Source organism: Orcinus orca, chromosome 17, assembly GCF_937001465.1.
Source record: "Orcinus orca chromosome 17, mOrcOrc1.1, whole genome shotgun sequence".
Classification (NCBI taxonomy): domain Eukaryota; kingdom Metazoa; phylum Chordata; class Mammalia; order Artiodactyla; family Delphinidae; genus Orcinus; species Orcinus orca.
In genome coordinates, this window is record NC_064575.1 from 69,262,113 (window position 1) to 69,287,922 (window position 25,810).

Sequence of the window (25,810 nt, forward strand, 5' to 3'; positions counted from 1 at the left end):
CCCTGCATCGGCAGGTGGACTCTCAACCACTGCGCCACCAGGGAAGCCCTGAGCTGTGTACTTGATGAGCCATATCAACAGAAGATTCACGTTCTTAAGTCTGAAAATTTTTACCTCTGTAATAATTTTTTCTCCCATTTTCTTTTTTTCTTTCTAGAACTCTAATTAGTTATATGTCAGCTTTTTTTGGACAGAATGCCTGCTTTTCCTTTCTGTTTCCATATTATTATCTCTTCGTTCTAGTTTCTGGGAGATGTCTTGCAGCTTTTAAAAATTTGAGCTCTCATGTGATTAATTTTAAAAAATATTTTCTTGTTCATTGACTTCCTTTATCAGAGCATCCTGTATTTGTTTCATGAGTATAGTATCTTCTCTTATTTCGACGAGAGTATTAATTATGGCAAGTTTTCTTTTGTTCCCTGGAATGTTTTTATTTCTTCTGGGCTCCTGTTTTCTTTTTGCTTGCTTTAGCCTCTCCTTTTCATCCTGGACTTTTTTTTAGCTTGGAGGGGCCTAGTAAATAATACCTGTTTTCTCTCCCAAATTTGGAACCAATTGAGAAATAAACTTAAGAAACACACTGATGGAGATAAATTACAGATAAATTACTGAGTTGAAGGATATGACTTTTTAGATCTATGGTGGGTTTTCTTCTACATATACCCAGAATTGAATTTAGCCCCTGAATGACAGCCAGAGCGGGACACCTGCAGATCAACCCTGACCGGGCAGGGCCCTCACTGCATTGCAGAGAGTGTGTATCCTAAGAACTTGCTAGCTCAGATGAAAGTTGGAGAGGAAAGGTTTAATCAGAACGTGCCTAGTTTTTTCTCCAGACTAGCTCAGTGAGTGATGGGAGGGAAAGGGGAGCTGGGAGCATTACTGAATCAAAGTCCTTACACGTCTAAACATAAGACCATGGAAATGCAGAGTCCCTTCTCCCCTCAGTACCTTTCTTTAGATGTCTAGTGATTTTTTTTCTGTCTGTCCTAAGTGGGAAATTTTATGTCTCACTATAATGTAATATCTGGGAAGCTTCAAGAGTGGTGGAGTAGCTACTTAACATTTTGGTTGTGAGCTCCTATCCTTAATTCCACTGTAATGTCAGTATCAAGCTCTTTTCTATGGGGGCATTCAGTTTTTGAAAAGGAGAATCCTTTAGTCTTTTCAGTGGGGCATTTGTAGCTGCTAGCTTTCTGGCCCCAGGGTTGGAGTCTGACCTTTCAGGATGTAGACTCTTACTTAATCTCTTAGTTGTAACTCCAGCATCAGTACCACCTTTTAATGTTCCTGACATTCTGCAGTCTGAGACTCCTTTTCTGTTTCTACCCAAAAAAATGAGAGCAGAGTCATCTGGCTTGAGGGCTGGAGGCTAGATACAGAACGTCCATGTGTGTCTAGTCTTGTTTTAGCTTAGGACCTTCCTGATACCTCTGCAGGCACCCAAGTTAACACTTCCTCTGCTCTGCAAACTCTCAGTTACCACTCCAGCATTATCTTAAACTTAAACTGTCACTATTTATTGTCTTCTTTTGTTGTCCTCTTTTATTCCTCTGTTGTGATTTTAAGTTTTGGGTGGGAGAAGAAATAGATGGAAATGGCCAAACCACCACATTTAACTGAAAGTCTTACAGGTTTTATTTTCACATAAACACCAACATAGGCTGTTCTTCATGCTCTGCAGTGTATTCCTGAAAAGTTCCGTAAACTTGCCTTTACCGTTGGTCACCTTTTAGTGTTAACAAGTCACTGTATTTCTGTTTATCTCACAAAACTGGAAATTCTACCGTTACCTTCAAATGGGACTAAATTGAAAACAGGCCTACCCAGGAACGTTGATTTGCTGGAGAGATTCATTTGTTTTATTTTTGAAAATATTTCCCATAAAAGACTAGTAGATGAGCTCGCAAGGCTTTAAAATGACAGTTATATTGTTAATCATATTGATTTGTTGTCTTACAGAAAGGAGAAAGTTAGCAAAGCAGCCAGAAGTACTTTCTGTGGATGAACTCAAAAGTCTATTAATACTCACAAGGGAATGCTTTTTCGATCATTTTGATGCTATTATCCCTAAAACAAGTCTAATAAAGACAGACAACACCTCCAATAGGTTAAATGGTAAGTTTTCTGTTACTTTAAACATTAGTTCTTTTTTGGGTGTGGCATTTATGATGGTTATTTATTATTAAAACTAATAAAATATATCAATCAAATAAAAATCTATCATAAATTTTAATAGTGATATATACTTGTATATACAAGTATGTATGTATATATAATAAGCTGTATTTTTCATCATTTAAACAGTAGAAATTCTCTGATAATTTCTTTCTTGAAGCATGTTCAGTATAATTGTTTCTGAGCAGAGGGAGAAACACTTTAAGGTGATTCCCCTTAAAACTGTTACTAAGCTACTAGAATGGATGAATTTCCATTAAGCTATGTTTTCATAAGATAAAAAAAGTAGAACCTACTCAGTAAATTTAATATAGTTAAAAGTACATATAATAAGATGCTCCACATTTGCCATTTATTATAGCAGGAACAGTACCAAGCTTCTACTGAGGGAGCAGGAAATAATTTCTATATTAACTTGCATTTCTTTCTGTTTTCCTGGTTTCCATTCTTGTGATGAATTTGAATAGAGTGAAGCTTTTCAAGATCTAACAAAGAAGCATTTGAAGATTGCCTGGCATTTTAAAAGTACAGGATAATTTTTTTGTTTTTATTCTGTGAGAATCATTTTTATTCGTACATTAATAAGAAAATGACCAAAGAATCAAGTTAATAATAATGTTTGTTGAGTGCCTTTTCTCTGTTTGATGCCATGAAGGCACACAAAGAAGTAAAAATTTGGGTCCTTGGCTTTCTACAGGCTTATGATCTGTTTGGAAAACAAAATATAAATACAGCATCTAGTGCCACATTTAAGGGCCCAGGCTTCTGGAGATAGACTGCCAGGGTTTAAATCTCAGCTTTGTCACTTGTTAGCCGTATGTCTTTGGGCAGGTTATTTAATCTCTCCATATCTCTGTTTCCTCATGTTTCAAATGGGGATGATAATATTACCCAGTTACTAGGGTTATTATGAGGATTAACTGAGTTGATACATGTAAAACACTTAGAACACAATCAGTGCCAAAAAATTGTTACCTGTTGTTTGTATTTTCATTATCACTATTGTTAATATCAGTACCAAAGTTAAATAGTGCGTAGTAATCTGAAAGATGTTGGAGACAGTATAAGGTTACTTGTAAGTGCAAGATATGTTCAGTAAGTGAGAGAGCATGGCTTCTTGGTTATAGCATGGGCTCTGGAGCAATACTAACAAGGCTGAATCCCAGCTCTGTACCTTACTCCTGTCTTTTAAATCATCTCTAGATTACTTATAATACCTAATACAATGTAAATAGTTATAAATACAATGTCAATGCCATGTAAATAGTTGCCAGCAAACACCAAATTCAAGTTTTGCTTTTTGGAACTTTCTGGAATTTTTTTTCGCCCAAATTTTTTATCTATGGTTGCTTGAATCTGTGGATGCGGAACTTGTGGATACAGAGGGTCAACTGTACACCTACATGCAAATTACAGCAAAAGAAGCAGCAAGGTCAATTATATTTCATATTCTGACCCATTATTTGCAACCATGCACACTAGGAGTTATTAGGAATTGTTAGGGTTATTGATCCGTTTTTTTTTTCTTTTTTTTGTGAAAACTCTAGCATGTGTAACAAATGAGAGTATAGACATACCATTTTATTTACTCATTGCCATAACTTGCTAAAGACTTTCATAATGCCAAATGTGATATCTGAACTCAAAAAACAGTGTCCTTTACCTGGGACTGTTGGGGCACATAAACACTGCATAAATGACTTTTCTGGATAATGCTATAAGATCACAATTTTCTGATTTCAAATACTTTAATAAGAATCTTCTAGTGTATGTTTATAATTCTTGCCCTATTAATAAACACAATCTACCAGTTATAACCTTTTTTTGTTGATTCATTCATATTTTGAAATGTAAGGCTATCATGGCCTGTATTCACTAGCCACATATTGTTATCTGAAATATAACTTTCCTTTTTGTTTGCTGTGATTTATGATTTTGTAGGGCAGTTTTTGTTTGTTTGTTTGTTTGTTTTTTGTGGTACGCGGGCCTCTCACTGTTGTGGCCTCTCCCGTTGCGGAACACAGGCTCCGGACGCGCAGGCTCAGCGGCCATGGCTCACGGGCCTAGCCGCTCCGCGGCATGTGGGATCTTCCCGGACCGGGGCACGAACCCGTGTCCCCTGCATCGGCAGGCGGACTCTCAACCACTGCGCCACCAGGGAAGCCCTGTAGGGCAGTTTTGAGTCCTTACTTACCTTTTGTATCACTTCCATTTCTTTGTTTCTCCTGTAAAGTAAAGCACTTTTTTTTTTGTGGTACGCGGGCCTCTCACTGCTGTGGCTTCTCCCGTTGCGGAGCACAGACTCTGGACGTGCAGGCCCAGCGGCCATGGCTCACGTGCCCAGCCGCTCCGCGGCACGCGGGATCCTCCCGGACCCGGGCACGAACCCGCGTCTCCTGCATTGGCAGGCAGGTTCTCAACCACTGCGCCACCAGGGAAGCCCCTGAAACACTGTTTTAAAATGAAGTGGTAGGGCTTCCCCAGTGGTCCAGTGGCTAAGACTCTGTGCTCCCAATGCACGGGGCCTGGGTTCGATTCCAGGTCAGGGAACTAGATCCCACATGCAACAACTAAGAGTTTGCATGCTGCAAATAAAGATCCCGCATGCTGCAACTAAGACCCAGTACAGCCAAATAAATAGATATTTTTTAAAAATAAATAAATAAAATGAAGCAGCGTATTTGGTTTCTCAGAGGCTCCTTTTTGATTGTCAGCATGGCTCCGTGTCCTGCTTGCCACATAAATAAAATATTGTATTTCATTTTATTGTAAGAATTAAGTTATTCCCCAAAAGACATGATACATATGAATGTTTGCCTATCCATTCCTTAATATTTAGCCTGTGTCACTTATATTTATGTAGATTGTATAGTCAAAGTTAATAATTAATTATATTGTAATATTTAGGAATAATTAATGTTAACTTTTATTTAAAATGGCTTGTATTCTTTGTGAACACAGCCTGTAACTGTTCAGAACTGCTAATGATTTTTTTCTTTATACTTTTTTCGAAAAGCCATGCCAACATTATAAAGTAGATTATTTCATCATAAAGCTCATTATTCTATAAAATAGTATTTCACCACCCTTATTAAAAAATGGGAAGTGCTATATTTGGATGGTCTTTGGTTGGGGCAGTCCAGTATAGGCATTAAAAATATTTTAAGCTATTTGACTAAATAGTTTAATAAGTAAAGGAAAAATACTATGCAGTTGGCTTCTGTTTTCATTTATGATTAATTTTTTTCTTTTTTGTTCAAAAATTTCTTACCAAATCATTATCACTTTGTAAGACCCCAAACTATAAAATGGGTATTTTTGTCAGGGTTGATGGTTAGTCAAATAGCTAATGTCCAGTAATTTTCAGTCAGTTTATTAGTGTGTAATAGTTCAAACAATTTAAAACACCAGATAGTTTTTGAATCCAAAATGTAGTACAGTTAGTTATTTTGCCAGTGTTAAAACAGTTGGGATGTACTTATAATTTATAATGAGAATGGAAGGTGTCCCTGTATGTTTTTGATGAGAATTGCAGTGTTATCAACAATCTCAGTGTTAGTTCATTGAAGCATACTGGCTGGAAAGATAAGCACACCCTTACATATAATATTTTATTAGTGGTAGAATAATATTTAACGTTAGCGATTTACTTGAAAATGTGTGTTAAGGCATCTTACACTAATACATAGTGAGAATTATTTCTAAAGTAACCTTTACCTGCAAACATCGTAAGTTATTTATGGTATTACTGTACTTTTGAGAATGAGGTAATCTCTCTTTTTTTTTTAATGATTCTCACTTTTTTTTAATATAAATTTATTTATTTATTTATTTTTGGGCGCTTTTGATTTTCGTTGCTGTGCGCAGGCTTTCTCTAGTTGCAGCGAGCGGGGGCTACTCTTCGTTGCGGTGCGTGGGCTTCTCATTGCAGTGGCTTCTCTTGTTGCGGAGCACAGTCTCTAGGCACACGGGCTTCAGTAGTTGTGGCACGCGGGCTCAGTAGTTGTGGCTCGCGGGCTCAAGAGCACAGGCTCAGTAGTTGTGGCGCACGGGCTCTAGAGCGCAGACTCAGTAGTTGTGGCTCACAGGCTTAGTTGCTCTGCAGCATGTGGGATCTTCCTGGACCAGGGCTCGAACCTGTGTTCCCTGCATTGGCAGGCGTATTCTTAACCACTGCGCCACAAGGGAAGTCCGGTAATCTCTTTTAAAGATATGAATTTCTCAGGATACTGGTGATAATTCCTCTTTGTAGTATGGAAATCACATAATATATCCAGTATATTCTCCACAGAGTTGTCTCCTTTCCATTTAAAACTAATTTCACAAAAATAACAAAGTTATGCTTTCATTCCATATGAGTTTTTACAGTGCTAATTTATCTTCTGAATTCTAGCTCATAACTTTTATTATGAGGAGATAGTAAAATAAAGCTTAATACTGATTTTTTTTTTCATTTCCAAAAAACTTTTCTATGGTATTTTGCACAGTTCAGGCCATCAGAGATATCCTTAATAAATGCCCTAGGTAAGTACTGTACAATTAATCGAATTTGCCTTTATACACATGCACATGTGCACACACACACAATGTATGTATGTATCTACATACATTTTTATATAGCAAAATTCAGTATGTTAACACCTTTCAGTACTTACATATTTCTCTTCAGATTCTAATCCAGTGGAACGTATTTCTTCAAGTCTAGTGGAAACCAATCCTCTGGAGTGGCCAGAAAGGCATGTTCTTCAAAACTTGGAAACTTTTGAAAAAGCTAAACAAAAAATGAGGTAATATTTAAATAGCTCAGTATTTTTTAATGACTTTTTAAATCTTAATCCTTGTATTTATGAGATATTAGTAGTTTATGGTTTTATTATAAAAGAAATATATGCTTACTATAAATCCATAGATAGATAGATAGAGCACTACAGAGTAGTGTGTCCACGAAATGCTCTTTTTCTACTACCTTCTACTTGTACTTTCTAGGTGTACATAAACACAGTTAACATTTTAGTGGATGTCTTTCCAGACCATCTTCTATAGATATACACAGGTATATGAATATGAAAGAAAAATTTAAACAATACAGGAACATGTAAAATGAAGAAAGAGTACTCTTCTTCTTTGAGCTATTTTAAACTCTTCCTGTTTTACATTTTTATGTTTGTATAGTATCTATTAACTATCTCTAAGAGGCAGAGTTTATTTTTGTTTTGTTTTTGGTTCAATACATAGTCGGCACTCAGTACATAATTGTTGAGTGGTAGAATAATGGAATAAAGAGAAGGGATTTGGCTCTCTTGCATTGCCCTCCTCCAACTCACTTCCCCCAAATCACATTTTTATCTTTAGATCCTCTGCTGATAACATTTATGACTTGCTATAATATTTGTGACTTGCTATAACAACATTTTGTTCATAGATGTCAACAGATTTATTGAGTACCAACTACGTGTCAGGCTCTCCTCTTAGAGGAGTAACCAGACAAGTAAATGTAATACTTATAAATTACTCTATGTGTAATGACTGAAACAAAGGGACTGAAGGAGAGTAATTTTACTTGCTGTGGGCGTGGAGAGATGAGGTGGATGGTCAGGGATGGCTCCCTGAGGAGGTTACATTGGAGCTGAGACCTAATGGATAAATGGGTGAAGCACATTCAGTCACACAGGACCTTATAGGTTTTCATACAGACTCTGGATTATATTGTAAGTGCATTGGTAAACTTTTGATGGATTTTATACCAAAGAGTGACGTGATCTGATTTTGCAAAATAACTTTTACTCTTTTGTGGCGAATAGATTGTAGGAGGAGGATACTAGGAACAGACAGATCAGTTGGGTGGCTTTTTCTGTAGGCTGAGAGATAACTTTGATTTCTAACTAGAGTAGTAGTGGAGAACAAGTTTGGGATATATTTTGGTGCTTATTAGCTGGGGAAAAAACCTTCCTGTGATGGACTGGATGTGGAGGACAGGGAAAGAGAGGCATCCAAGACAGTTTAGATTTCTGGCTTGAACAGCATGTGAGTGGTGTTCTCACTTATGGTTTGGGGAAGATTGGAGAGAAGTTGGAGTAAGGACAGATTTGGGGAGAAAAACCAAGAGTTCTGCTTTAAGGATGCTAAGTTTGCTCTATGGCTTATGCAAGTGGACATGTTAGGTGGATCAGAGGAGAAATCTGGAAGTCAGTTTGCAGTTGTCATTAAAAGGGTTTTTCTAAATACATGCTAGTGCATGAGATCACTTGGTGAGACGATGTAGAAAAAGGAAAGAGGGCTTAAGACCATTCCTTGAAGGTTTCTAACATTTATAGGTCAGGAGGGAAATGACAATCTAGAAAGAAGGTTGAGAAAAGGACAGGTTACCCGTAAAAGAACTTGCATTTCTTGCCCGTGATTATTTATTTTTTTCTAAATGTCTATTTATTTGTTTTTATTTTTGTTTGTATTGGGTCTTTGTTGCTGTGTGCGGGCTTTCTCTAGTTGTGGTGAGCGGGGGCTACTCTTCACTGTGGTGCACGGGCTTCTCATAGTCGTGGCTTCTCTTGATGCAGAGCACACGCTCTGGGTGCAGGGGCTTCAGTAGTCGCGGCATGTGGGTTCTAGGGCACAAGCTCAGTAGTTGTAGCGCACGGGCTCAGTAGTTGTGGCTCGTGGGCTCCAGAGCACAGGCTCAGTAGTTGTGGCGCACGGGCTTAGTAGCTCCGTGACATGTGGGCTCTTCCGGGACCAGGGCTTGAACCTGTGTCCCCTGCATTGGCAGGCAGATTCTTAACCACTGCACCACCAGGAAAGCCCACCCGTGAATTTTAGATTGTATATTTTAACTTCCCATTGTGAAAGGGGAGGAAATTAACATCTCTACTTCTCTTCACCATTTATCCTTCTTCTTTCTCTGGCACCTTATGTTATTTGCAATAGGCAATTTTTTTTTTTTCTTGAAGTCATTTTTCTTGCACCTCTCTGACTTGCTACTCTGATTTGGACTGACCCTTTCTACCTGCACAACTGTTATCCTGGTATTTCTTTTGAATACATTTCTAGATTAGAACTGCATTTTCTTGGATCTCGTATCTTAATGAGAAGTCTGATGCGACATGGATTTTTGTTCCTTAATAGGTATTTTACCCTGTCTGGGACTTTTAGAATTTTCTGTTTTCCATAATGTTCTGAAATTACATGAGGCCATCATGGTGTGAACTATTCTGGTCTCAAGCCTTTTGTCTTTTTTTCAGCTCTGGGTGAAGCGAGAATTCTACCATTGAACCACCAATGCCTTACGGCTCCGGGAGATGTTCTTCTATTATTTCTTTAATAGTAGTCTTCCTTCCGTTTTCTTTTTGCTTCTCTCTTCTCTGTAATATCTGTTTTAACTAATTTTAGATGTCCTGGATTGATTTTTCATTCAAATTTGATTCTTCTCTCAATAATCCATCTCTTCATCTTTTCTGCTCTACATTCTAGGGTATTTCCTTGACCTTCACTTTCATCGTTTCTATTAAATATTTGGCAGCCATTTTTAAAATTCCTAATAATTCTTTTTTGTTATCTACCCTATTTTTTTCATAGCTACCTGTTCTTTTAATAATGAGAATTGAGAAGATACTATAAGGATATTAATTGGAGTTTTCTTTTAACTTGTTTTATCTGTTCCTTAAATGATCCTTTCGATCTGTTTTATTTGCTCCTCTGGTGTTTTTCTCTTAGGTGTAGTTCTTTAGTGTCTGGTGGCCCTTGATTCTTCATAGCTAAGAATTTAGTACTAGGCTATGTTATATTGGTAGTTGCATACATTTTCTCTCTATATGTGTAGTTCTGTTCCCTACCTGCTCACACCTGAATTAATGTTGGGGGAGGGGAGATATAGGGCCCCTGGGGGTATCAAAAGGCAGGTAGCCTTGGTCCTTTACCCATAACTAAAATAATGGGGCTATATTCTGGGGGCTCCACCACCAACAGTAGGACAGGCACATAGTTCTGGATTTCATAGTTTCGGTTTTTGACTTGGAGGTAAAAGCATGGGGATAAGATTGGTGTGGGAGGGTCGTACTAGAACAAGAGTTCTAGTAGAGTTCTGAAAATATGTCACCTGATTTCTGCCCGTTGCCACTCCAAGCTCAAGTTTAGAGTCCCTCTGTGGCTTTGTGGGGTGGAAAAAAGAAGACATGTTCTACCTTTTTTGTAGGTTTCTCTCTAATTCTTGTTGAGGCTCTTGTTCTAGTTTATTCCTGAAATTCATTGAACTCTTTGGTCCACTGTTTTTCCTTCTTCCTTTTTTCAATCCTATTATAGACTTAGTGCCCAGTACTTCGATTTTTATTTGTTTGAGTGGAAAGGTTCATGTGTATGTTTAATCCACCATCTTGAACTAGAAGAAGCTTGCTTGTCATTTAAGTCTAGCTCAAATAGCACCTTTCTCTTAAGACTTTTATAAATGATGCAGTTAAAAAACTGTGTTATTACTTCTTTCATGAAACTTATTTTATTGTACCTTTTCTACCTCATTCTACATTGGTGTATTTATCTCTTTTCACTCTCCTCACCTTCTTTTTCCTACTTCAAGTCATACCTCTACACAGTTGAGAGCAGTGATTATGAGTCTGTAAATTATCATCAGTGAACTCTTTTTTCAGTACCTTACAATGATAATTGCAGAGTAAATGCTCAATCAATATTTGTGGACACTTCAAAATATGGGAAGATACCATCAAATTCTTGGCTGGGGACAAAAGTTATGTTATATATTTTCATAATTTGTTTTGTGTTAAAGCAGGTTCAGCTGGAATACAGGACCATTACACAGTGAAATTTAAAAGTCATAAGAATTTGGTTTTAGACAAACTCAGTCACCTGTTGTGTGACTTTGTTGCCTCATCTTTAAGCTGGGGATAACAATCCCAGTTCTACTCCAAAGTTGTGAAAATTTAATGAGATAATGTATGAAAAAATACTTTGTAAGCTTGAAAACAATAAACAAAGTGTTGTCAGTAATTTTTCTTTTGTTTTTAACCTAAGACATATCTTGATAGTATAATTCATCACAAACTGGGCTTTTAAATTGCTCTGATATTCTTGTGTCCTGGGTTCTATGTAAATGCAAAGTATACATTTCCCCATTGCAACTGGCTTATAAAATGATTGAGAGTAATATTCATTAAGATTTTGTGAGTCACTATTAAAGAATGGCCACACAGAAATTAAATTAAACTCATAATGTAGTTCCTGCCCTCCTGGAGTATAAAGTTCAGAGAAAATATTTAAGTGTTTGACTATTTTTATTAGATTTATATTTTCAATTTAAAAATAAAGGGAGGGCTTCCCTGGTTGCACAGTCATTGGGAGTCCACTTGCCAATACAAGGGACACGGGTTCCAGCCCTGGTCTGGGAAGATCCCACATGCCATGGAGCAGCTAAACCTGTGCGCCACAACTACTGAGCCTGCGCTCTAAAGCCTGCAAGCCACAACTACTGAGCCCGTGTGCCACTACTGAAGCCCATGCGCCTAGAGCCCGTGCTCCACAACAAGAGAAGCCACTGCAATGGGAAGCCTGTGAACTGCAACGAAGAGTAGCCCCCACTCACTGCAACTGGAGAAAACCCACGCACAGCAACAAAGACCCAGTGCAGCCAAGAATGAATAATAAATAAATAAATAAATAAATAAGGGAATAGGAAGAGGAAAGAGGCACTGTCATGTTTAGAAATATGTCTAAAGCCATAATGTCAACATTTTAATCATAAAATTATCAGTAAAAATGCTTGATTTGAGTGATTAATCAGGAAATAGTTGAATTAATATAAAGTCAGGAAATTAATGTTCTGTGTAGGTATTGAAAGATTTTATTTTTGCTTTGGTGACAGAGTAATGTCATGATCTGTGACTCAGTGCTTGATAAAACCTTTAGCATTCTCTGAAACTATTTTCCTCTTTACCGTTTTTAAAACTTTCTGGAACTTTTTGGGTTCATAGAGTTATAGAATAGAACTAGTATCTAATTCAGAATCAGTCTAGTTCTGACTCTGTCTGTTTATTGATTGATTGATTGATTGATTGTACGCGGGCCTCTCACTGTTGTGGCCTCTCCCGCTGCGGAGCACAGGCTCCGGACGCGCAGGCTCAGCGGCCATGGCTCACGGGCCCAGCCGCTCCGCGGCATGTGGGATCTTCCCGGACTGGGGCACGAACCCATGTACCCTGCATCGGCAGGCAGACTCTCAACCACTGCGCCACCAGGGAAGCCCTGACTCTGTCATTTTAAATAGCTTGTCACCCTGGGTCTGTAAGGCACTATTGTGTGTTAGTGTCTTTATATGAAAAGTAGGAACAATGATTCTTTTTTAGGCTTAGTATGATAAGAATTTTACAAAGTTCTTATTTTTAGGTGTTAATTTCATTTTGAGATAAGACCAATCTTTTTTCAAGGAAATTTGTATTAAGAATATATTGTATGTAAAGTAGTTTGAAAAGTATAAAGTCCTGCATATATTTCAGGTATAATGATTCAGTGCTTATTCATAATGCCATAATCATGGCTAGAAGAGACCTTGGAGAAATTTCGGATTACCATCTCATTTCATGGTGTACTTCAAGTAATCTTTCAAGTTCATAGATAATTGCAACATTCAGTTTCTGCCCTCAAAATTTACAATATTGTGAGGTTTTGGAACATACAAGAGAGTTTAGATTTAAATTTTATAGAATTGATGACTTTGCACTACTAAATAATTAATCATCATTTATAAAGAATATAATTATGGGGCTTCCCTGGTGGCGCAGTGGTTGAGAGTCCGCCTGCCGATGCAGGGGACACGGGTTTGCGCCCCGGTCCGGGAGGATCCCACATGCTGCGGAGTAGCTGGGCCCGTGAGCCATGGCCGCTGGGCCTGCGCGTCCGGAGCCTGTGCTCCGCAACGGGAGAGGCCACAATAGTGAGAGGCCTGCGTACCGCAAAAAAAAAAAAAAAAGAGAAAATATAATTATGTTTATTTTAGTTAAGTAGTAGCATTGTTGATATGGTAACTGCAAGTTTTACTGTGACCTACAGATTTTTAAAAATATACTTTGATACTAAGTGATTTGCAATGACTTTCTTTCTTAAATGTGTAGATCTTCAATTTTTTTGTGTGTATTTTTCTGGTTTCTGCTCATAGCAGCTTTTCCTGACCATGGTGAATTCTAATCCACTTTTTTTTTTTTTTTTTTTTGCTGTGCGCGGGCCTCTCACTGTTGTGGTCTCTCCCGTTTCGGAGCACAGGCTCCGGACGCGCAGGCTCAGCGGCCATGGCTCACGGGCCCAGCCGCCCCGCGGCATGTGGGATCTTCCCGGACCGGGGCACGAACCCGTGTCCCCTGCATCGGCAGGCGGACTCTCAACCACTGCGCCACCAGGGAAGCCCTAATCCACTTTTAATAAATCTACATAACATTTTTTTCTCAGAACTGGTTCATTACCTCGTTCATCTGAACAGTTACTGGGCCACAAAGAGAGTCCACGGGATTCAGTCACATTATTGGATGCTAAAGAATTGCTGAAATTCTTTACCTCAGATGGATTACCAATAGGAGATCTTCAACCTTTACAGATTCAGAAAGGGTAAGTTATAAACTTACAATTTCAACTAATTTTTAAGCAATCATTTAAAAAACACATTGCATCTCATTTCTCCAGTTAACTAATGCTCTGTGACACTTTGACAAATTCTACAAGTTTGAGCCCAGCATTTATCAATTGGCCTTAATCCTCACATTTTACCTTAGCCAAATGTCCTACTGTTTTGTAGTATTGACTATAAGGGAAACAGGAATAATAAAAGCAACCTCAGCATATTTCTCTTAGAAATCAGCTTCTACTTTGTATACAGATGGCAATACTTTTTAAGAAAAAATTGTAATTTGACTTGCAAATATTTTTTAAAATTCTCTTTTTTGTATCACTCTCTAGTTTTGATTTTGCCACTACTTACCGTGACACTGTCAGTTATGTCTAATAGCAAAAAGGACAGCCTTTCAACTGAAGAGATTGGGGAAGTGTAATAAAAATGCTTTCAAAGCTATACCATTACCAAGGAAGAACTCAGTGTCTACATGAATAATTTACAACTAATTTGGCTTCCAAGAAAACTTCCACTAAGTTACTAATTAATTCTGGATATTACTGAAGTTTACTTAATTACAGATAAAATTATGGCATCATACACTTGTGAGATTTGAATAATTTGTTCACTACCCCAATTTCTTTTTTCTATTCCATTATTCTGAGAACCTTCCAAAGGACCTTAAGAATTATAGAACATTTTGATTACTTTTTCAAAGCTTGTTTTGGCAAATATTGAATTTAAGGGTTAATTTTGGAAAGGATTTATTTGAAAATAGTTAGCTCTCAAAAGTAATGTTAGAGCATATTGCCTTCGTGTGTGTGTTCACTAAAGAGAGAGAGATGGGGAGCAACTTTGAAAACATGAGGATCTTAATAATTTGGAGTCTTAATGACTTAATGATCTTAATGACATAAAAATAGTGTGATTTTAGAGTAATTTTCTTTTTCTCATAGCTTTGAGAGATTGATAGTCTTTTTCGTGGGAGTCAAGAAAGGGAAGAACTATGTACACATTTTCATCTGTTTAGTTATTGGATTACTGTCCTTCCAAATCATTAAGCGTGAACTGGCAGAGTCAGATGGGTTTGCCAAAACTGATTATGTAGGTTGTACTCTTTTTGACCAGAATGTCTTTCTAGCTGCAATGTCTAGGGGAGATGCTATTAATTCTTTCTGTAGTTTACCAGTGATTTATTTAGGGAAGTTTGCTATAATTCCTTGATGTTAGTAAAGAACTGTGTCATTATCAAATATATCTTCTATTAAAATTAAAGTTGAAGGATGAGCTTTCATGGTAATGAATCAAGGACCTGCAGACTTTTATTAAATGTCTACCCATGCAAGGAACCACCGAAATGCAATACTAAGTTAAACAAAGTACAGGAGTGACTCCTATATATACACCAGAGGAATATTAAACATTGACAAAATACATATGTATTACAGTGTTACCTTTAGAAAGAACAAGGTGTGAGTAAAATTAAACAAAAATAGATAGAGCTGCTTAGAGAGATTAAAATAAGAAATGGAAGACAACATGGCAAAGGAAAGAAGTGAAATGCTAGGTACCTAAATAGTTCTATATTACAAAATTATTCACTTTAATAATTAGTCATCAAAATACTGGGATCATTGCAATTTATTCATGTTATTTATTCAGAACTGTTTAAATGGATGCATTGAATATAAATTCTGGTTTTTGGGATTCATTAACTTGCATATGTCTTACATTTTAATGTAATAATTTCAAGCGCTTATCTTAGTACTCAGAGATAATTTTTAATTTTCAGTGGCATATGGGCAGTTTTCATTACTAAAGCCAAGGGGGGAAAATGTGATAGCCAATTTATTCATGGTACTCTACTATCTACTTGTTTTTATGTATACCATTTCTAAGTCTTCTGAATTCAAGCCCCTGGTATTTCATTCTGCCTCTTAACTGTGTAAAGACCACTTGTATAATTCTCCCATTCCCATCTAACCTGTTCTGAACTCTAGGAACATGATTCAGTTCATTAGAACAGTACCTCCCAAATCAGGAAGAGAAGGAGAGCACTTATTAGAACAACTAGGAGAGTTTAACCTAATTACAGCAGGCTTCTTCCTGAGATTTTGATGTACCCCTGCAGGTCTAGGTGTGGAGGGGTAGAACATGAATATTTTATGTAAGCTCACCACATGATTAGTTCCAACATACCTGCTGATTGGAAACTTACTTCAGAAGAAGAACTGAAATCAGCAGTTCGTCTTTTTATCCTCTGATATTTAAAAGGTCACTGATTCTTAAAGTAGGTGTCAAAATGACTTCATTCCCAGGCAAAGAAAAATCTGCATTCCCCATGTGGTTATAGGAGGAAGTAAATACTTCTTTTGTCACTAAAGATTGGAGTTTGACTTTATTCCCCTAGAAAAAAGAATTTAGCTAAATTCATAAACATTTTCCGACACCAAGAAAAAAATATTCTTCAGGAATAATGCTGTTTCTTGAACTTCCACTAGAAACCATTTTCTATTCTTGATTTAACCATTTCTCAGAATAGTTTTGTGAAGCAAGTAGCATGGTAACTTCTGAAACTTGGGACACAGAAAATGTAAGTGACAAAACCCATAGGCTTAACCTCACTTCATTTCCTTCTTTGTCCCATATGAGATCCAGTTATAGAGAAGGAAGTCAGATTTCCTTCTTTAGACAGTTTCTTGAGCTTTCTCTTCATCACTAAATAAACTTTAAATACAAATGAAAAACTTTTTGTTTCAGGGAAAAGACTTTTGTCCTGACGCCAGAACTTAGTCCTCGGAAACTTCAGGGTTTACCTTTTGAAAAAGCCTCAGTATGTCATTATCATGGAATTGAGTGAGTTTTTTATTTTCACTTTACTCTTCTGTGTGTTGTTGATATAGCTTATCTTAGGTGAGTGTGAAGAGTGACTGTAATAAAATGATATAAATTGGGACAGAGAAGCAAAGAGAAAGTATGTCAAAAAAACCTCAAAAAACTAAGCAGTACATACACAAATAATTTGTCTTCTGTTGGAAAAAAGTTATTTGATGATTAATCAGTTTTACATTTAAACATCCTATTATTAGTTACTAGATATTTTAGTCAAAATTATTTTAGTCCCTACATTGTAAATGTGTATTTATACTACTGGTCACATTAATATTCCCTGGTCATTGTAATTGCTCAGAAACTGTTAGATAAAATGCATTCTCATTTGCAACATGTTAATTATGTGTACATTTTTATGGAATTCTAATTGACCAGATGAATGAAATTTCCAAGGATTCTCTTGCTTAGAGGTATTAGGAGTTCTGGAGGTCATGTGCACATCTACCATTTTCACCAGGACAAGAAATGGAATGATGGAGATAATGTATTTTAGGTTAAATTTTCAAGACCTTAGTGACAACAGGTCATTCTAGGAATGGTTAGGTTTCTTGTTATGCTTAAATAAGATTTATTTTATTTAAAGAATATGTAAAGTTATGTCAAATTTGATACTAGAAGCAAAAATTTTTGGTTATTTTTGAGCATCAAAATTAAACTCTCCGTTAAAGTCAGGGGCAAGAAAAAGATACCTGCTCTGACCAATTTTTTCTTTTTAATCATTTTTCTATATGTTCTAGCCAATCAGTTAAAATAAGGAAAACTAAAGAGTTTAAAAGAGTTACATGTAGTAAAACGGATACCAAAAGGTTTTTTTGTATTTGCTTTTTATTTTGCAGAGAAGAGACCTGAAAGACTTACAAGTAGTAGAATTTGGTAAGGTAGCCAGTTATAAAATACATATAAAAGACACAAGTTTTCCTTTAAACTAGCCATGTCCAGTTTTTAACAGGATGAAAATGATCCCATTCAAAATAGATAAAATCATAAATATCAGAAGTATTCTTGTAAGAAATGTAGAATGGGAAAATTTACAAATAATATGTATTAGGGGACATAAAAGCAATGTTGATTACTTAGGGGAAACATGCCTTGTTTCTCTATGGGAAGATCCTGTGTTATAAAGGTGTTAATTCTCCTGACATCAATGCAAACATTTAATACAGTTCTTGTCAATTTTGAACCTTTTGATGAAATAATTCTATAATTTATCTGGTAAGAAGTCTCCTCTCGTTTAAAGAATGAGATAAATTGTATCATATTACTGGAAAATTTTATTATAAAGCTATTGTAATTACGGTGTGGGGCTGGACCTAAGTAGAAATTCCAAGGAAAAAGCAAGAATACATGATAATTTGATCTGATAGAAAAAGAATTTCAAATCAGAGGGCAAAAGAAAAATGTTCCGTAGATAGTAGTGAGAATGTTGATTAAGTATTCAAATAAAAATAAATCTGTTTGAAATGATTCTTTGTTCACGCCGAATATCAAAATAAATCGCAGATGTATTAAGAATTAAAAGTGGGAAAACTGTGAAAGTAAAGAACTAGCATAAAATGTAGGGGAAAATCTGTTCTAGCAGAGGAAGAAATCAAAAAAGAGTGATAGATTTGTCCTAATTTTTAAAACAGTAATGTCAGTTATCAACAGAAACAAGATTAAAAGTGTGGATTAAACTGAGGAAAATACTTTTTGACATAAATGAGAAGGTAAATTTTCTTCGTAATGCTTACAAATCAATAAGAAAATGAGATAAAGGCCCCTATGGAAGAGTTTGCAACATCTTAAACCATTTGTTTTTGAAACAGGAAATAAATATGGCCAATACACGTGAAGAGTTTTCTTCACCAGTCAGCTTTTTAAATTTACATTAAGAATGTAAATTGAAACAACAGTGAGAATCCTTTTCACCCATAAAATCATGGTGGAGGTAAAGGGACATGAATAAGCCAGCTTGGAATATAAATTGTTACAACCTGTCTGGGGGGCTGCTTGGTAATCTACCAAAAGCCATGCAGTTGTTTATAATATCAGATAGATTAACTTCACTTAATGATAAAATTAGCGTTTACACGGAAAGTTATTAGGCAAGGGTATTTTTCACAGTGTTATTTAAAATAAGAAACATTGGAAATAATGTCTAACTGTAGGAGGTTGGTTAAATAAATTATAGTGCATCCATAAAATAAAATACTGTGCAGCCACCAGAATGGTTAAAATAAAAGACCGATGAGTGTTGACAAGCGTATGGAACAATCAGAACCCTGGAACATTTTTGGTGGAAGTATAACGTGATTTATCTACTTCAGAAAAGGATCTGGCAGGTTCTTATAAAACTGAACATACTCAGACTCCCTGGCTCAGCATTTCTAATAGTCATTTTCCTAAGAGAAATGAAAACCTAACACCACAAAAAGACTGGTAAAAGAACCCACAGAGCAGTTTTATTCATAATACCCACAACCTGGAAATAGCCTTAGGTGTACATCAATGGGAGAATAGATAAATTAACTGGTATTAAAGCAGCACTACTCAGTAATAACAAGGAACAATGTATGTATACATGCAACAACATTGAACTTCTGTCTGTCTGAGTATGAAAAAAACAGTTGAAATAAGAATTTGAGGACTTTAAAAAGTGAAAGTTGCCTGCCCTTATAAGCAAATAAACAAATTTGTGACTCCATTTTCCTTGCTGTAAATTTAATCTGGGGCCATTGAGATCAAACTAAGAAAGTTGCAGGAGGTGAGCACAGTGAGTCCAGAAACATGCTTTTTTTCAGGATTTGGGTTTATAGTGTGAGGGCCTATTCACATTAAATGTAGATTATGTTTCTACTCGAAGCAAAGTTCAAGTGAAATTTCAAAGTAAATATGACACTGCAAAGAAAGTTCTCCTTACATTGCCGTGAGCCTTTGGAATCCTTGAGCTTTTCCTCTACTCAAACATAAGGAATATTTGGAAGAAATATATAAACTGCTCAAGTACAGATCAATGTTTACTTAAGCCAAAATGAAATCTATCCACAGTTGACTTGTTTTTCACTTCTCTCTCCTATCCTGGAGTGTAAGATACCATTGATTGTAAGATGCACCATTTTCTTTAACAACAAATTGAATTCCACTGTCAAACTGAGAGTCAGTTGGCCACACCAGCCTCCTGTTGCTCTGAACTTTCTTTCATGTATTCCAGGAGATTTGGCAGTTTTTCCGGCTTTCATCGGCATTGCTTGGTGTGTGCTAGGCAGTATCTTGCCTATTTTGTAGTTACAGGACAATGATAGCTTCATCTTCTGATAGGTATTTTTCTTTCTTTGGACACATAAAGCATTTGGTTATTGTTTTGCAAGAAAATGTGGACGTTTACTCATTCATCCAACAGTGAATATTTTTCTTCACTATTATCACATACGCACCCTGCTACTCTGTTTCTGTTCCTTTCTTATTTACAAAGTCACTTTTTGTTTTGATGCCAAATCATAGTAAAATCACTTTGAAGACATTTTAAATGACAATTGAAGTCAATATGCACAGTGCACATAATTCAGTTGGAGGCATGACATTATGAACAGCTGTGATTAAGAGATGTTAAAACTGGAAGGAAAAAATCTGCATCTTAGCATCAAAATCTTAGAGTAGAAAAAAGTATGCATGTGGAGTCAAACTATGCATTATTTTTCTCTGAAAAATTTCCTGTAAGCCAATCAGGAATTACATTTCCTCTCTCCTAGAACTTTTCCTTAACATTCATGGTTCTTAGTGGTTTTCTAGATTCTGTCAATCGCCCAGGATAGAAATAGGACTCATCAGTAATCCTTAGGGTTGGGGCTGATTTTTAATGAAACGTGTTTTATTAAACAACAGACTAGAGAAAGAATGTTAGAGAATTGAGAGACCTAGGTTCTAGTCACTCTTCTGCCACCAGTTAACAGTATAACTTAGGAGCTCATTTTTCCCACCTGTTAAATTAAAGTGTTGGTTTATATCAGAGATTTTTCAGTCCTAGCTGCACTTTAGAATCACCTAGGTAGCTTTCTAAAAAAATGTCCAAGACTGATTCCAACCCCAGACCAATTAAATCAGAAACTCTGGGCATCAGTATTTCATAAAAACTCTTCAGATGATTCTAATGTTCAGCCGTGGGTTGACCCCTAAGTAAGATGACCCTTACACTTTACGTGAGAGATAGCATACTAAATTGGTTAAAGCCAGACTCTGAAGTCACCAACCTGGGTCTGAATCCTGGCTGAGCTACATATCATCAGCATAGCATAAGATTTGCTGTGGTAGAAAATGAAACCACTGATGATGATGATGGTGATGATAAGAGCAGCAGCATACATTTACTGACAGCTTTGCTTGCATGGTCCAGGCACTGTTTCTGAGTGCGTACGTGTACCCATTCATGATCCTCACTATAGCTCTTTGAGATAACTGCTACGAATCTCATCTTGCAGAAGAGGCAGCAGTAGCATAGATAAAATTAAGTAGTTTGGCCATGTTCACGCAATGGTAGAGCTGGATTTAAATCCAGGGAGTCTGGCTCTCTAGTCTGTACTCTTAGAAATCAAATATGTGTCACAAGGGAAAGAGAAAACCTCTGTCAGGCAATCAGGTTGGGGTAATGATACACTCCTTGAGTGTTGAACTAAAAGCTTATAGACCCAAAGTTCTGACTCTAAGGAACTTCTTAGAATTTTACAAGTAAAGAGGACAGATAACAGAAAAAGGTTTTAATGTTTAAAGTCCTGTCATCGTATATGTGAAACTGTTTCCTTGATGTAGAAGGGGAGAATGTGAAGGGTATTCCAAGGTCACACATCTCATTGGTGATTTTCTTGATACGCTTATTTGTTGTACTTAACAACATGGGATTTCTTTGTTTTTTTAAGCCTTATCAAAGCATTTATTTATTAATTATTTTTATTTATATTTTGGCTGCGTTAGGTCTTAGTTGTGGCACGTGGGATCTCCATTGAGGCACGCAGGACCTTCCCTTGCAGTGCAGGCTCTTTGTTGTGGCGCACGGCCTTCTCCCTAGTTGCTGCGTGCAGGCTCTAGGGTGCGTGGGCTCTGTAGTTTGCGACACGCGGGCTCTCTAGTTGAGGTGCGAGCTCAATAGTTGTGGCTCGTGGGCTTAGTTGCCCTGCAGCACGTGGGATCTTAGTTCCCTTACTAGGGATAGAACCTGCATCCCCTGCATTGTAAGGCGGATTCTTTACTACTGGACCACCAGGGAAGTCCCTAAGATGGGATTTCTTTAAGTCCAGAAGCATTCACTGAGCAAACATCTCATTGATGTTAAATCACTGAGCAAACATCTCATTGTTGTTAAATCAGATTTAGCTAGAAACCAAATGCACACACAGCTGAAGTGTTTGAAGGAAAATTTGTCAATCAGTCAGTAAGGTGGAAATGAGTTTCAAAGGGAAATTTCAAAATGTTCTGAGCTGTGTTTGGTGAGCCAGTTTAGAATGCCTTTATACCCTGTTAATCTTTGTGTTGAAAATAAACTTGTTCTTTCTAACAGAAGTTAGCATTTCATGTCATTACATATCAGCCATGCTGAAGTATCGGAGGTTGGTAGAGATTTAAAAAGTATCAAAACAGCAACTGTATTATTTTGAAAATAAGCCAGAGGATTAACTTAATCTGTTGCCCAGAAACAGTCAAAGAGGAATCAGATTGTACTTCAAATTTTTTTAATCTTTTGCCATGTTGTGTAGCAGGCTGGAAAAAACTGAACTTGTGAGGGAAGTTGGCCGTTCACTCAACCTTCCAACAATTATTAGGAAGTTTAGTAAGAACTTTTTAAGCACATGTTTTGCTTTTCACTAATTGGCAGGGAAAAGCCCATGGCTGCCTTCGAGTCTTTGATTTTAAAGATCTTTCTCTTGTTTAGATATTGCTTGGATGACCGAAAAGCATTAGAAAGAGATGGGGGATTTTCAGAACTTCAGTCTCGTCTTATTCGTTATGAAACTCAAACTACATGCACCAGAGAAAGTTTTCCAGTACCTACCGTACTGAGCCCTCTTCCGTCTCCAGCAGTTTTGTCAGAGCCCGGAAGTATCCCTGATGGAGAAGCTTTACAAAGTGAACTCCGGACTGAAGTCTCCCGAGGAAAAAGGAGATCAAAAGATCTGAACTGCCTTTATCCCCCCAAAAGGTGGTATATTAAGTACATAAAGATAGTATCTTGACAGAAAGTATTTTAGGCCGAGGGTAATTGAATTAATCTTTCAGATTTTTAAGCTGCTTTCTGTGCAGATTTTAATGTAATTCATTCATACCAGGAATTGTGTTTGTATTGTGAGCAGTTGATGATTATGCTTATAAGTTATACAAAGAAATGACTTGGAAAAAACACATTGTTTCTTGCTTTGTATGCTAATATACAGCCCATCAGCACGATGGGTTGTAAAGCTTTTAAGCCATGGAACACTGGCGATCTTATCCAATAGATTAAGCAGCTGAGCTGCTCTGTTGAAGGGGATGTTTAGGGATGCAGTTTTTCTGTTAGCTCTCTTCTCACTGTTTCCTACCTACACTGGCCCCTTAAACAAGGGGTTTCATGAGGTACCATTTTTGATTGAACCTGGGCTATGTCAGTGAAAGCGAGGAGTCCTAACCACTGGACCACCAGGAAATTCCCATGAGGTACCGTTTTAAAACAACTTGTTTCATATAAAATATAGCTTTAAAGCCTACATAATAATATATGAAAAATGAGATCTTTCTAGCTAATTTATTTGCTAGCTAAATAAAATATCCAAATACCTGAACAGAAATTAGAAGCTTATGAGATAAACACTCTAATTTCTATTGAATTTATATATCTTTAGAACCTTTGTCAAATTTAGGTCTTTGACACCTAAAACAAACCTTAAATTCTTATTATATGTAAATCTTTCAAAAAGTATCAAATATCTTAAAGTGAAACTTTCAAATCTTCTTTTAAACAGTGAAAATTATTAGAATCCTTTTTCCCTGATGGGGAATAACTAAATTATTTTCATGAGGACTTTACAAGTTCATGGTACTATTTACATGCGATAAAGCTAAAAAGCAAATCCATTGACATTTAGGATACTGTATTTTGTAATAATATTTTTTATTTCTGACTGTGACTGATAGATATGTGTTCCAGACAAGAAAGTACACTGTGGCCTCTAGGTTAACAGAATTGAAAAATATGAGACCCTATCTTGTAACAGGAAATTTAAACATTCTAGAAAGATTGAAACAAGAGCTACTTTTATAGTTTTATTTCGGTTTGTTTTAACACTGTTATTTATTTTGCTCAGGTAGTTGCATAGCTACAACAAGCATGATTATTATGGTTTCTTCATCAAAATTATCTTAATAGAAAAGTATAAGTACTTGGCAGATGAGTACTGGATCTATAAATAGCATTGCCTGGAGTGCCATCCCTGATTTCTGTGAGAAATTGTAAATTAACGGGGAGGGTGACAGTAATGTTGCTAGTTTTTCCTATTAGCTTTTAATACTAGCTGAAATCCTAGAATGTTATTCATTGCCTTCTGTGTTCTAGTCACTCATTTGAAGAACTAAGGGAGCAACTGTATAATATGATGTTGACTGCTTATTTAAGGCAGTAGTAGCAAGAAATTGTGTTTGCTTTTCTTGGGTTTATATGTCAATGGTTATGGTTGTAACATTTAAGACAGAAAATGGACTTCATTGTTGATTCACTTAATCTGCATTTTTATATTCCCCCCCATTAGACTTGTGAAATCTGAAAGTTCAGATTCTCTTCTTTCTCAGAGAAGTGGCATTACTAATCATCATCATCATGCAGTGACATCCAGAAAGCCATGGGCAGAGAGATCATTATCTGTGACTTGTCCATCTCTTCCAGTTCTTAGCAATGAAACTCCCAAAGTCACTACAAATGCCAGTTCAGGTCAAAAAAGTGTGCCTGAATCAAAAACATCGAGGCCCAGTAAGGAATCAAGATCACAGAAACACACACGGGTAAAGATTTATTTCCTGACTCTCTTAGTTCTGCACGGGAAGAAATTTCTTCATTTGATTCATTTTAAACGTTTGTCTAAAAATTTTATGAATGAAATGAAATGGTATCTTTAATTTACTTTAAAATAATTCAGGGGAGTTCCCTGGTGGCCTAGTGGTTAGGATTCTGGGCTTTCACTGCCTTGCCCGGATTCAATCCCTGGTCCAGGAACTGAGATCCTGCAAGCTGTGCGGTATGGCCAAAAAAAATGGAGGAAAAAAAAAATTCAGTGCAAGAAGGACAATGGAAAAGTGAGTGGGGGCATATAAGTGAAGCAGAAAGAGCCACAAATTGATCCTTCTTGAAACTGGTAGTAGATATATCGAGATGAGGATTTGTTACAAATATTCTCTTTACAGTGTTTGACATTTTCCGTAATAAAAAATAAGTACACACCTGTATATCCCTGCTGTGTGTACCTTTTACACTCAGATTTTGATTCAGAACTCAGGATATGAATTCCTCTCTTCAGATACTCTAGTCCTCTCTTCCTGACAGATAGCCTGCGACACGTGTGATCGTGTCACTATTTCAGATCTCCGTTCTTCTAGATGCTTTTGTCTTAATGAGCTTATCTATCTTTAGCATAGCTACATGGTTCTGTGATTCACAGAACTTAACTCTAAAGCTGAAATAATATGTTTGTACCTTTTCCAAGACATATTAGTTGTATACTATGTTCTGTTCAAGATATTGAAAGAAGTAGTTACTGAAACCCTGAAGAAACACAGGATTACTGAGGCTCACGAATGTTTCACGGCTTGCAGCCAACGTCTCTTTGAGATCTCGAAGTTCTATCTAAAGGTACAGTGTCTTCTCTACTGATGGCAAAACCGAGGTCAAGTTCTAATGTTCCTATTTGACACAAGATAATATTGACTGAGTATTTTTTACACTGATAGCTTATTGCCAATTTTTTTTAATGGAGGTAGAAAAATTGGAGTCAAGAAGTTTATATTTGATTTATTTGATTTTAGTTCTCAGATGTAGAAAACTACACTTTAACTGGTATCCTCAGTGTTTCCCTAACAAGCCTTTGACTTAAGTTGATAATAAGCTTCCACTTACTTTATTCAACTTATTCAAGTAATTTTAGTATATAGTGAAAC

At 36.6% G+C, this 25,810-nt stretch overlaps 1 protein-coding gene across 8 annotated transcripts in view; it reads left to right on the top strand.

Moving 5' to 3' along the window:
• Positions 1–25,810, top strand: part of MTBP (MDM2 binding protein) — a 154,647-nt gene that overhangs the window by 42,730 nt on the left and 86,107 nt on the right. For 4 of the 8 annotated variants that reach the window (XR_004480980.2, XR_004480979.2, XR_004480981.2 and 1 more), the window contains exons 14-20: positions 1,963–2,118; positions 6,827–6,965; positions 13,618–13,773; positions 16,535–16,630; positions 22,566–22,832; positions 24,412–24,661; positions 25,392–25,505. Coding sequence is in view for 4 of the 8 variants with exons in the window: in XM_033419876.2 (XP_033275767.1) it covers positions 1,963–2,118; positions 6,827–6,965; positions 13,618–13,773; positions 16,535–16,630; positions 22,566–22,832; positions 24,412–24,661; positions 25,392–25,505 (1,178 nt within the window). In the remaining 4 variants the exon portion in view is untranslated. Of the gene's footprint in view, positions 1–1,962; positions 2,119–6,826; positions 6,966–13,617; positions 13,774–16,534; positions 16,631–22,565; positions 22,833–24,411; positions 24,662–25,391; positions 25,506–25,810 lie in introns of those variants that run through there. The other 4 variants (XR_007472764.1, XM_033419881.2, XM_004265353.3 and 1 more) reach the window with 3 other exon arrangements.